Below are 13,794 nucleotides of genomic sequence, written 5' to 3'. Positions count from 1 at the left end.
AATCAGTTGCCTAAACCTGCAGACATGCTGTGCCCTAATTAAACTTGTAGGATTTTACCATTTTTTAAATCATGTAACAATTACCTCACTAGTATTTGAATTACTTATCTGTTTAGGGGGTCAAGGAGCCAACAGTGGAGAAGACATTCAGCTCACCACTACCATTACTCATGTGGATGGTCCAACAGAGATCTACAAGATGACTGGCAAAGAGGCACAAGAGTAGCCTGCTTTTGCTTTCTTTTCTGCTTGCCAACACTTTTACGTTACACTTATATAATCTCCTCTTTTTAGTACCTACAGTATATGTTACTTAAAGCGTTTTGAATTTCCGGACAGTTTCTACAAAAGGGCCAAGTTTTGTGTTTGTTTGTTTGTTTGTTTGTTTGTTTGTTTTTAAATGAAATATCACGGTCACAGTAATACAAATAATAAATAATAAGTGTATTAGTGAGTGTAACAAACTTGATGGTACCTTTTCCCTGAGGAAGGTTGAGAGAGTTGAAATGAATTAAAATGAGTGACTTTACTAATGCCAGTTGGTACATCTTGAAAATGAGAGAGAAAACATGATAATTAAGGCTATGTATTTCCTCCTGCACTTTGCCATTTTAAGTTGCTGGCTGTAATTGTCTAAGTATAAATTAAATAATGTTGTCTTGAATATTGTTCTCATTTTCATTTTGCCCATGTATTTCTGTCAGAGCAGTGGTTTCTCATGAGTTACTCATTCTTGTTATGTGTTACCATACAATTACATCTGCCGTTGAGATTATACTTTCTGTTCAGGTTGTTTGTCTGTTAGTTTGGCAGCAGGTTTACACCAAAATTACCAAATTGATTTCCATGAAACTTCATGGAGGGGTGTAACATGTGCCAAGGAAGAATATGTTCAATTTTTGAGCAGATTCAAATAACAGGGGAAAGATCCACTGTGTATGTTTCGCTTTTGTTAGCATTGTGAGATGGGGCATGTGCGGCTGATGTGATGTGTTCTGCACTCTCTGTGTTCCCTTAATTTTCTTTTTCAACATGTCACATCTGATGTAATCCATGTCTTTTCTATGTAGTGACTGTTCATAGTTTTGCAAGGCCAAAGGCCAAATGTATCAATATTTGTGTACAGCCGGTCATAGGACATTGTGTACTGTACGGCGTACGCCCATTGTTTTGTAGGACTGGAACGTCTCTTAAAGTATGGAATTAATACTGTTTTCCAGACTCATCCACATTTCCAAATGAAAGTACTGGAAAAAGTCTGTTTGGTCATAGTAATATGTAAAGTTGGTAACGTGTCAATCACAACAGCTTTGAAAAAACATAACAAAATGTGGAAAACTTGAAAGGTTCTGAAAACTTTCCAGTTGCACTGTATGAGTTGAGAAACGCCTATTAAGTATGTAAGGTCCTGGTTGAGTCTAAAATAATGTCAGTGTAGATCTAATGAAGTGAATTAAACAAGCTAGTCATTTGTTTTGATTACAGTTGCAAAACCTGATATTGCTGAAAAAAGCAGGCTTCACACTATTAAATGTAGCTTAAAGTCAATAGTGTGATTTATTTTCCAATCAGTGATGATGGAAAATAAGCCGTGGAGCTTTGGTGCAACTTTCTAAAGCGCCATACCACATTTGCCCAAGTGCCCATGGGGGACCCAGGTTCGAGTCCAGGCCGGGTCATTTTCTGATCCCACCCCATCTCTCTCTCCCATTCGCTTCTAGTCTCTCTTCACTGTCCTGTCACAATAAAAGCAAAAAGCCCAACAAATATATATTTAAAAAACCAAGCCACAAGCCAAACATTAAGCCTACTTACACAATACATGTACGCAAATTCCTGTCTATAAGGATTGATACACAGACCAATTAACCTACTTGCATCAATAATAATTCCTCTATGAATATATTATATATATATACCTAGATACCATGCATAGAGATGCACGTTTTTTCATGTATCTTTTCATACGTATTTTATACTTAGAAAACTGCTCCGCACAATTTTATTGTGTGCATCGTCGATACTTAAGGCCCTTCATGGAATCTGGCACTCGTTTTGAACTACAAATGTTTTTTACACTGCAAATATATTTTATGTAATACTTAAATATTATACATGTATTTTTTGTGTCCGGGCTTTAATTAAAACTTGAAAACATGAATTATTTGTTTGAATTCATTGTTTTTGGAGGGAGAGGGTTTATCTGAATCACTTATTATATAGAGTACGGGTTACAAATAGAGATGTAGCCTTTTTGTACTCGGTGCGAAAGAGAAAACGCATACGCAAAACTAATAGAAATTAGACGGGGTGGCGACTGAGGTCACTAAATAAAGTTGCAACTACTTTGAAGCTTTATTTTGACTTTATACACAGACATTCAAGACTGGCAGCTAGGGTTGGGACTTTTCAGGAATTTTGATGTTCGAATATTGATAACGTTATCAAACAATTAATCGATTATTCACTAAAGCATGATGTCACTTGTCTCCGCTCAGAGCCATCGACATGGTTTGAATTTGCCTTCATCACCCCATGGGCGGATTATGAACTTTCGGGCCCCTGGGTCCAGAAGTATTAAGGGCCCCCCACTAATTGTCGTATATGTGGGAGGGGGGGGTTTGGGGGCCCTCCCCCAGAAATTTTTTAATTTGTTTTATGTGATTTCCCCGGTGCATTTTGGGGATGGCCAATACTAAATTCAATCAGATTCATAGCCTACATCCTGATTTGTTGATATTGAGGCAATGATTCCATGCAAAGGCTTGGGCTTCAGGGCCCCCTGACCCCGTGCAGTAATCCATCCCTGCATCACCCCCACACAAATTAAGGTCAAAACACGCACACGACAGGACTGATTTATCAAAAATAGATTTATTAAGGAAATACGCCATTTAGTGGTCAACTTTAGTTTATCACAGTGCATTATGGCATCCGACGGATTTTTAACATGTATGCAAACGCATCACTGCCTGATCACTTTAAAAAAAGTAGGCTACAGCCTAGACTAGACCTTTGAAAAATAAAAATAATACCGTTGGAAAATAATGACATCGTGGCCTACTGGTTAGGGCTTCGGGCTTGTAACCGAAGGGTTGCCGGTTCGATACCCAACCAGTAGGAAAAATGTGGGCGGGGAAAGTGGTTGACCACTAACTCTCCTATGCCCACATCCACGGCTGAAGTGCCCTTGAACAAGGCACCTAATAGTCTAGTTGTATCTCCCATAGGCCCAATTATAGTGAACCCAGAAATGTTGAGTACCCTAAAGTTTTATTGCAGAAATGTCATCTATAGGCCTAGTGGATGGATTTCAACTTGGTTGCTAAAAGTTGCACCTTGGGCAATTTGCATAATTAGCATGAGATCATTAAAGCGTGAATAGGGTAACATTTTTAAAATATAGCTGCAAGCAGCAATGCGGGGGCCAAGCAGTGCGCTATAGCAGGAATGGTGTTGCCATGGCATGAGCAAGCACTCACAGCAAGCTTGATTGCAATTGGATAAAGAATGGCTAAGAAATAAGCTCATTTACTTTGTTATAGTGCCCCTAGAGGTGAAAATTACACCAATGTCCTTATGCGTTCTCACAATCAGCTACCATGTCCCTGGACTTCATACACCAAAGAGTTGCTGAGATGTGAGCTGAATTTGTCTATTATAGCACCCCTAGAGGTCAAATGAGACCACTTTCCTTGCATGTCCTCACAATCAGCTACTTTGTCTCTGTATTAAGTTGGGACTTCATACATCAAAGTATTGCTGAGATACAAGCTCACTTCCTGTATTGCAGCGCCCCCTGTAGAGGCCAAATAATGCCAATTTCCTAGTGCGTCCCCACAATCAGGTACCAAGTCTCTATACCAAGTTTGGACTTCATACATTAAAGCGTTGCTGAGATACAAGTTCACTTCCTGTATTGCAGCGCCCCCTATAGAGGCCAAATGATGTCAATTTCCTAGTGCGTCATCACAATATGGTAACAGGTCCTTATACCAAGTTTTGACTTTGTACATCAAAGCGTTGCTGAGATACAAGCTCACTTCCTGTATTACAGCGCCCCCTATAGAGGGCAAATGATTCCAATATCCTAGTGCGTCCTCACAATCAGATTCCCTGTAGAAGTCCCTGTACAAAGTTTGGACTTCACACATTAAAGTGTAGCCGAGATGTTAGCCCACTTCCTGTTAGGCGGCATCATAGCCATGTGTGATTGGCTGTCACGGGCGAATAAACTTGAAATAAAAAAAAATGACAAGTATCGTTTGTGCGGCTCGGTCAGAAGATCATCTCCGCCAAGTTCCTTGAAAATCGGATGAAATTTGTAACCGCTGAAACTTTTCATAGAGTTTGTATTAAATCCAATATGGCCGGAGATCAATAAATGGCTATGGCGGAGGTCCAATATGGCGGAGGTCCAATATGGCGGAGGTCCAATATGGCGGAGGTCCAATATGGCGGAGGTCCAATATGGCGGAGGTCCAATATGGCGGAGGTCCAATATGGCGGAGGTCCAATATGGCGGAGGTCCAATATGGCGGAGGTCCAATATGGCGGAGGTCCAATATGGCGGAGGTCCAATATGGCGGAGGTCCAATATGGCGGAGGTCCAATATGGCGGAGGTCCAATATGGCGGAGGTCCAATATGGCGGAGGTCCAATATGGCGGAGGTCCAATATGGCGGAGGTCCAATATGGCGGAGGTCCAATATGGCGGAGGTCCAATATGGCGGAGGTCCAATATGGCGGAGGTCCAATATGGCGGAGGTCCAATATGGCGGAGGTCCAATATGGCGGAGGTCCAATATGGCGGAGGTCCAATATGGCGGAGGTCCAATATGGCGGAGGTCCAATATGGCGGAGGTCCAATATGGCGGAGGTCCAATATGGCGGAGGTCCAATATGGCGGAGGTCCAATATGGCGGAGGTCCAATATGGCGGAGGTCCAATATGGCGGAGGTCCAATATGGCGGAGGTCCAATATGGCGGAGGTCCAATATGGCGGAGGTCCAATATGGCGGAGGTCCAATATGGCGGAGGTCCAATATGGCGGAGGTCCAATATGGCGGAGGTCCAATATGGCGGAAAGTGGCGGAAAGGGGACATTGGTAGGGTCATTGAACTTAGGTCCAATATGGCGGAGGTCCAATATGGCGGAGGTCCAATATGGCGGAGGTCCAATATGGCGGAGGTCCAATATGGCGGAGGTCCAATATGGCGGAGGTCCAATATGGCGGAGGTCCAATATACGGGAGGTCCAATATGGCGGAGGTCCAATATGATGAAAGTGGACGAATAGGGGTCATTGAACTTAGGTCCAATATGGCGGAGGTCCAATATGGCGGAGGTCCAATATGGCGGAGGTCCAATATGGCGGAGGTCCAATATGGCGGAGGTCCAATATGGCGGAGGTCCAGGGAACGGGTGCCTGATATGTGAAAATCAACGGCGCCTGATATGTGAAAAATCAGACGCACTGTTCAATGGTCACATGCGTGAATGCAATCCAGGCTCGACCCATTGGTGGCGCTTAGAGTGTTGGCCATAGAGTTCTGGAAATTGGGGAGAGTGTTCATGGGACAGTGCTGAATCAGTGTGCCAAATGTCATAACTTTAGACCCAGCGGTTCAATTTTCGGCCAGATTTTGACCTGTTGGTGGCGCTAGATGGCTGGGTTTAGAGGTCTGTAAACGAGTGTGAGTGGTCAGTGGAATGTCCCGAACTTTCTGCCAAAAAATCTGCACTTTTAGCCAGGCGCTCTATGGGCCATAGACTCCAATGGCGGAAGTGTAATAAAAATAGAAAAAGATAGTAACTCAATGGGTGCCTTCGCAGCTTCGCTTCTTGGCCCCCAATTATAGCTATCACTATGAAACTTTCTCAGTTGATTACTTATGTTAAGATGTGAAAAAAATGTATTGCATGTTTTTTCAATTTTAATGTTTAAATATGCAAATGAGACTCTTTCTCATTAAATATGCACTTATTTGCTTACAAACAAAATCAGATTGTTTGATAAAGCCAGGCCATATGCCCGATTCCGAACCTCTGCCGAACACCAACCGATCCCGAACACCAACACAGTCATGCCGTACGTGTTGGGGATGATGCATTCCGCCTACGCACTGACCTCCAGAAGCCATTTTCCCATCAGCTGCTGGACCATGACCAGAGGGTGTACAATTACAGGCTGTCTAGAGCACGGCGAGTGGTGGAAAACGCTTTTGGCATTCTTGCCAACAGGCTCCGAGTCTTCAGGACAACAATTTGCCTCGATCCTGACAAAGTTGTAAAGATCACTCTTGCGTCATGTGCCATCCACAATTTCCTGAGGGAGCGCAGGTCAGAGGTCTACGTGCCACCAACACTGATCGACCGGGAGACCGATACCCATGACTTCATCCCTGGATCGGGGAGGCAAGAAGGCCAAGGGGGTTTCCACAATGTGACAACCAGCAGGGCATGCAATCCAATTCAACAGGGTAAAGAGCTGAGGAACATGATGGAGTACTTAAACTCCCCAGAGGGCCACGTGTCATGGCAGGAACAGCACATATAGTGTGCACAGTATTATGATAGTATATTTGGCCTTCTATCGGTTATGAGTACCTGTGACCCTCACCTCGCATTGTTTGTTCCTGATGTGAGGGTATAGAAATACTGTACACTTCAAGTCTGCCTTTTTATGTTACTTTACCTTTTTCTGTTGAATCTGTGCTGTACTGAATATGTTTCTGGTTTAAGTGCAATAAAGAACATATCATTGTTCAAAAATGTTTTTTATTCAATTTCACTTTGTATAAAAGTAGCACTTCCCAATAACAGAAACCAGTGTAAAGAAAAGTGCAGAATAAATGCTACTGAACTTGCCTTGAAAATACAGTACCCATCACAATAGGCATTACATAAGGACATTCACTACAAAAACATGCATAAATATAGCTGCAAGCAGCAATGAGGGGGCCAAGCAGTTAAGCAAGGGGGCCAAGCAGTTAAGCAAGAGTTGGTATTGGATTGGACTGGACTGGACTTGACTGTGTTGTGTTAGATTGGATTGAATTGGACTTAATTGGATTGGACTGAACTGGATGCGAAGGTCACCCAATTTATTGTGTGTCCTCAAGATCTACTCCTAACTCCACATACCAAGTTTGGTTTACATCGGTGAAAGTGTTGATAATTATAGCACCCCTAGAGGTGAAAGCAAACCAAATTATTTGTGCATCCTCAGGATGTAGTCCCAAGTCCACATACCAAGTTTGGTTGCGATAGGTGAAAATGTTGCTAATCATAGAGCCCCTAGTGGTCAAATGTCACCAAATTTATTGTGGGTCCTTAGGTTGTGTTTACGATTCAACGTACCAAGTTTGGTGTCAATGCGAAAAAGTCTTCCTAATTATAGCGCCCCTAGTGGTCAAAGTACACCAAATGTATTGTGTGTTCTCAGGATCGGGTCCCGAGTCCATATACCAAGTTTGGTTTCAATAAGTAAAGGCGTTGCTGAGATATGAGCTAATTTCCTGTATCTCTAGCGCCCTCCTAGTGGTCGAAGGTCACCAAATGTATTGTGTGTCCTCAGGATGGGATCCCAAGTCATAATACCAAGTTTAGTTTCTATATGTGAAAGCATTGCTGAGATATGACCCACTTCCTGTGATTATAGCGCCCCCTAGTGGTCAAAAGACTCAACATTTATTGTGCGTCTTCAGGATGGGGTCTCAAGTCCATGTACCAAGTTTGGTTTCAATATGTGTAAGCATTGCTGAGATATGAGCCTACTTCCTGTGATTATAGCGCCACACAGTGGTCAAAATGTACCAACCTTCTTGAGCCTCCTCCTTATTGGGTCCTGAGCACATGTGGTAAGTTTAGCCTTGATACGAGAAAACCTTGCTGAGATATCACTTCACTTCCTGTTTGGTGGCTTTGCCGACAATTTTAATTGGCTGTTTCGGGCAAACGGTTTTAGATTTGAAGACGAAAAGAGATAACTTTTATAAGGCTTGGTCTAAAGATCATCTGCACCAAGTTTCGTGAAAATCGGACAAACTTTGTGACCTGTGAAAACGTTTAGGTGTTTTTGATTAAATCCAATATGGCGGCCTAATCAATTACGATGACACCACAATTTGGCTTGGGTCAGCCTATGGACCTCCAACAGCATTAACAGACCCCACTAGTACATTTTAATTCCAAACACAACAGCAGCTACAAGCCAAAATGCATTTTTCCTAATTGCAGCGCCCCCTAGAGGTCAAAGGTCACCACCGTTTTTGAACATCCTCCTGATGGGGTCCTGAGTCCACGTACTAAGTTTGGTTATGGTACATGAAATAGTTGCGGATATATGAGCTCACTTCCTGTTTGGTGGCTTCGCCACAAATTTGGATTGGCTGTTACGAGAGAACGGTTTTAGTTCCTAAGACGAACAGGGATAACTTTTGTGCGGCTTGGTCTGAAGATCATATGTACTAAGTTTCATGAAAATCGGACAATTTATGTGAGGCGTGAAACTTTTTAAAGGGGACATATTATGCAATTTGCACTTTTTGCATCCTTTTGTACCTCCATTTGGGTCTCTACAGCTCCTAATAACACTCCAAGCGCGAAAAAAACCCATCCATCCGATACGATTTTGGTGTCAGGAATCATAGGCTTCTATGAGCCATTTAAATGGCTCCCTTATACTGACGTCAAAATAAGGGAATTTGCATAGAACCACCCTGGCGCCACCCCTCACCTCTCAACCCCCACATAGCCCCACCCACTCGATTAGTGGAAGATCCGCCATTAGTTTGCTGGTTTAACAAGCACAGACACCGAGCACAATGGCTACAAGCAAGAGCAAGTCACACATGAAGTGTTGTGTTGTTGGCTGCACAGAACAACACAAATCCTTGCACTTTCTCCCAGCCAAAGAGAACAGAAGAACCGAGTGGCTCCATTTAATTTTCGATGGCCATGTTCCAGCAACAGTCGGCAAAAATCTTGTGTGTGTGAACCACTTCAAGGCAGACTGCTTTGAAAACCTAGGACAGTACACTGAGAGATTAGCCATCAAACTTCGTTTGACAGAGGGATCTGTACCTACTGTCCGTGGCAAGTCACAAGATGAGAGACATGTAAGTACTTTCAAATAATGACTTTTGTGTTTCTATTGATTCGCATGAACTAACGTTAGGTTGTTCGTGTTTTGTCATTTACCACAAGCTAACGCAAACATTACGGCTAACGTTAGCCCTGCATCTGCTTGGAGCATAGACTGTATATATAGAACTGGACAGTGTGGCTGCATTCTACAGTGTTCTATGGAATTGAAGCCGCCGAGGCGACGGCATCTTGGAAAATTTGGAGCCAATTTGAAGTGCGGCTGCGCAGCAAAAGTTGAAGCATCGCGCAGTGAAGAGGAGTCGCGGTCAGGCACGCCCACTCAGTTGCCACTCAGCCGAGTTAAACCGCCCTTGTCAAGTGAAACCCCCCCTTGTCCTTTCCACAACGCAGGTCGCTTCGGCCAAAGGCTAGCTGGCTGGATGAATTTTGCTGCGGCTGTGAGTTAGCTAAACAGTACAAACAACAATCGGTTTGTTCTTGTCTGGTAAGTGTTGCGTATCAACTGAAAAGTTTTTTTGTCTATTGGTGTTCTTAAATACGTCTAAGAGAGCTTATTATGTTGATTATAGACTGTGACAATTTAGTATGGTGAATACTAATGAGCTAACAACAGAAATACGGACAGCGAATTACATGCTAACGTTAGCAGCTACGTTACCGTTAACGGGAGGTTAAGTTAGTCGTTGAAGTGAAGATTAGCACACAGCTCCCTTAACAGTTGATGCATGATATACTTGGTTTTATTAGTTGTTGCTGTTTTCAAATATCATGTATGCCATCTCAACATGGAGTAACCATTGACTGTACATGGGGATTAATAACACTAGACAGTCAGTATATGATGTGATAAAGCAACGGTATGATGTGATAAAGCAACGCAAGTTAACGTTAACGTAATGTGAAGCATGGACCTCATCAACCTCATGTTAATGTAACTAGCCAGTTTGCCAGCTTTGCATTTTTTCTAACGTTAAAGACAGACACCTTAGAGCTACTTCTGTGATGGTAGGTCGGTAGCATAGACTGTAAAAAATAGATCGGTAGGTCAGTAGTTGTAGACCGCATAAGTGAATGATCGATAAATGAAACGCCTGCATTAAACACTAGCTACGCCAAGAACCAGTCACTTCCCAGGGATATCGGTGAACATTTGAGAAAGACCTTAGTTTGTCATCTAACGTCCATGATCAGTCATACTGATAACGTTATTTTAACTTTATTGTAACTTTCCTTTTTGCAGGTAAGATATGGGTGATGGCTGAATGTACTGGAGGTGGCGGCAAGGTGGTCTCCATGGTCTACATTAGTCTGCAAGCAAGGGAATGCCTACGTGAAGATCTTTGGCTGGGGTGGTCTGAGGTGGCATGTCCTCCCCCTTTCTCCAAGTACCCTGACATCCATCTCCCTGACATCATCACCCACCGTCACTGGATCAACCTGAAGCCCCTTATACATGGGACATGGCACAGCACCACTACGTTCTAAAAACACATGACTTTCAATAACTTGCATGGCACCAAGAAAGGTCTGCCTCTGCTCTGAACCTTCTGTTAATGTGACATAATTTATACTTGAGGCTGTACACATCCCTTTGTTTCTATTTTCTTTATTGATGTCACCCAAACTTCAACTTTCTGTATGCCCCTGAACTCACACAAATTGTAAATTGCAATGCGCCATTTAACTAGTGGTGTAGTCGAGTTAGTTAGTTAGTTGTAGTGGTGGGTATACTGTGAGCAACCCCAAATGTTATTAAATACATATCCTTGCCAATTTTAAATGGGTTTACTGTGTAGTCCTGTGTATCACGTAGACTATACCATACCACGGTCATTTAACTGCCTTGGTATTTAAGTCAGAGGCCATTGCTTAGTATTTAACTGTAGCCTACACAAAGATGTAGATGTTACAAGAATATTAATATCAGAATAATTATTGGTTGATACTAAATCAATATTGAATGTTTTTTTTTTTATTTCTTTTGTGTGATCTATCATTCAGAATGCTGCAACATGACTGGTCTTCAATCAGCCAAAGAGGACACATCGTAACTCCTCTCCTAGTTACTCTCCATTGGCTCCCTACAGTAGACAGAATTAAATTTAAATCTCTCACTTTGGCCTATAGGACACTGACTCGATCTGCTCCTTGTTATTTTAATTCAATGATCAAGATATACATCCCCAACCGCCCACTGTGGTCTTCTGATGAGCTTCTGTTGTGTCGACCAGTCTTAAACGCTAGGTCAAATTCAAGACTCTTTTCCTCAGTGGTTCCATGTTGGTGGAATGAGTTGCCCAGTGCTCTTTGTTCTTGTGATAGTTTTTGGTCTTTTAAGCACTTCTTATACATTATGGTTTGTATGCAGTAGTACTGTTTTATTTTCATTATAGGCTATTGATTAATTTGACATTGTTTATTATTGATATTCTCCTTAATGTAGTCTTACCATGTTATTGTTATTATATTATTGATTGAATGGGCATTATTATTTATTATTGCTTTCCCCCCTCATTGTTTATTTCATTAGGCTATTGATTGATCCCTGTTTTAAGTATTATATTGTTTTGTATTTGTTAAGGGTAACCATAACCATCATAATGTGGTATTTTCTTATGCACTTGAAACAAAGAATAAAAATGTTTCTTTAAACGTAGTACCACTTTAAACACATCACACACTGAACAGCAAAGTAGCTTCCTGATTATGTGTAAAATGTTTACAGAGTATCCTGTCCTGATGTAGTAGGTCCATGTTCTCATATTTTTACAGCTGACATGAAGGCTGCAGTATTACATTTTTGATTTATAATGGAGCACCCTCTCTGGTGAAAGACTAGCAAGCCTGTGGTAGAGGCATACGATTACAGACATATTGAGAGAGCCTATCAATGAGTTGTCACAGTTTTCAATTTAGACGTATTATTTTGAAATGATGTACGTCTACGGGAGGATTTACACATCACTGGCAAGACCTGATCAAATCATACTAATGCAAAATGCTTCTCCAGCAGTGCAATCGCAGGTAACAACGATACCTTAACGCATTTTCAGATACCGCTGTTCTGAGCATACTAAGCAAATTGGCCATTTGTAACTTTGAATCCCTCCTCACGTTAAGCTATGGTCCAATAATGTGTTCACTAAAACACAAGAAACATTATTTGTCGGGCTGATTCATAAATGGGCATACCGAGGTTGTCGACCTAGCAGGCTAGGTGGCGTTTTTTGCCATTCGCAAAACTAAGCAAGAGTTAACGTTAATGAAACTTTACATTGCCTTCTCCAGTGACAAAGTGTATTCAAATGAAGTTGCAACGATGATGGCGGCAATCACTGGTTACGTTAAACCATTTGAAACAAGTAGGACTGTAAATGATGGTGAATATGGCTAACGTCACTTCGGATCAATATAGCAGAGCCCTTTTACTTTACCTATCAACTGGCTAATGCTAGCATGATGTAGCATGTTATGAGCTAATATACTTAGCATCTACGAAAGAAATGAACATATCTTTTTTCACAAAGAATCTGTCACAACTAACAACAATGTCTCTTACCAGCAACTACACAATGTATGACTATCAATATGTATTTAGTCAGACTGTGATAAGATATAGCCTAATGATAATAACAGCAACACTTATTTAGGTTAGATTGTGTCGAAATCAGGTGTTGTTCAAATAAGTGAGCGATGACGCGGTAGTGTCTGCAGCCTAGACGGTAAAACATAATGGACAAAGCGTCGTGTCTGCAGCCAGCCAGCTGTCAATCATAGGTGTAAACACGCCCTTTTAGATTTGTTAATATAACATTAAAAAAAATAATTTCAGCGAAAAAAAAAAATTGTGTGTATTGAAGCATCTTGAAAACTATTTTTTCGAATAAAAAGTTGTTGATACAAAAATAGTTTTAGATGAGAAAAGTAACACGGAAAGTTGGCTACTTGGCCATTGAAATACATGGGGATGGGCGGAGTTACACATTGTACTGCAGCCAGCCACCAGGGGGCTCTGGACTAACGCTCACATCACTCTTAAAGGAAAACTTGGCAGGATTTCCACCTCTGCTGGAGAAATTGTGCATTATGCTATTTCAAACTGTGGAAAAAGGTAAAAGCACATGGATTTGTTTACAAGCTAGCGAACGGTTAGCATAAGTTTGGTTACGATGTTACAAAGGTAAGAAACGATTTAAAAGCGAGTTTCTTGTTTCTCACTTCTCTTTCGGGGACGGTAAGTCTCAATGTTGCAAGGTTGGTTTTCCGCCTGGGGACGCTAAGCGCAGCGGGGAAAGTCACCATTTTTACCGGAACAGGTCGTTTAACCATCCAAATTATTTCTAAACGGGTTTATTGCGTTGAAATAGTTGCCAAGTTCCCCTTTAACAGACGGCACACTGTCCAGTTCTATATATACAGTCTATGGCTTGGAGTGAGCATTTTCTCCATTCCAAATTGCAAATGCAGCACACAGCCGATCGAGTCATATTTGACAATCCCAGTCAATAATATCTGAAAGTAATGATTGTTAAAATGTTGTCTAGACGCTAGACCTCCATTAAATATTGTCATGTTATCCACAATTGAGGCGACCAACAGCTAAAAGCCCTTAGTATAAGCTAATGTTAGCTTGTAGCCTGACTTTATAACGAGGGTTTGCCACAATTTGTAGTTGTTTTGGCC

General features: G+C 41.8%; 1 protein-coding gene across 1 annotated transcript in view; it reads left to right on the top strand.

The window, feature by feature from the left end:
* The window catches only part of wls (Wnt ligand secretion mediator), a 107,653-nt gene extending 106,989 nt beyond the window's left edge, over positions 1–664 (top strand). Inside the window, exon 12 of the mRNA XM_048246251.1 lies at positions 117–664. Coding sequence (XP_048102208.1) covers positions 117–226 — 110 coding nt within the window. The 3' untranslated portion in view covers positions 227–664. The remainder of the gene's footprint in view (positions 1–116) is intronic.
* Positions 665–13,794: the final 13,130 nt, after the last annotated feature.

The sequence above is a fragment of the Alosa alosa genome, chromosome 1 (genome assembly GCF_017589495.1).
Source record: "Alosa alosa isolate M-15738 ecotype Scorff River chromosome 1, AALO_Geno_1.1, whole genome shotgun sequence".
Classification (NCBI taxonomy): Eukaryota; Metazoa; Chordata; class Actinopteri; order Clupeiformes; family Clupeidae; genus Alosa; species Alosa alosa.
This window is presented reverse-complemented; position numbering and strand designations above follow the sequence as displayed.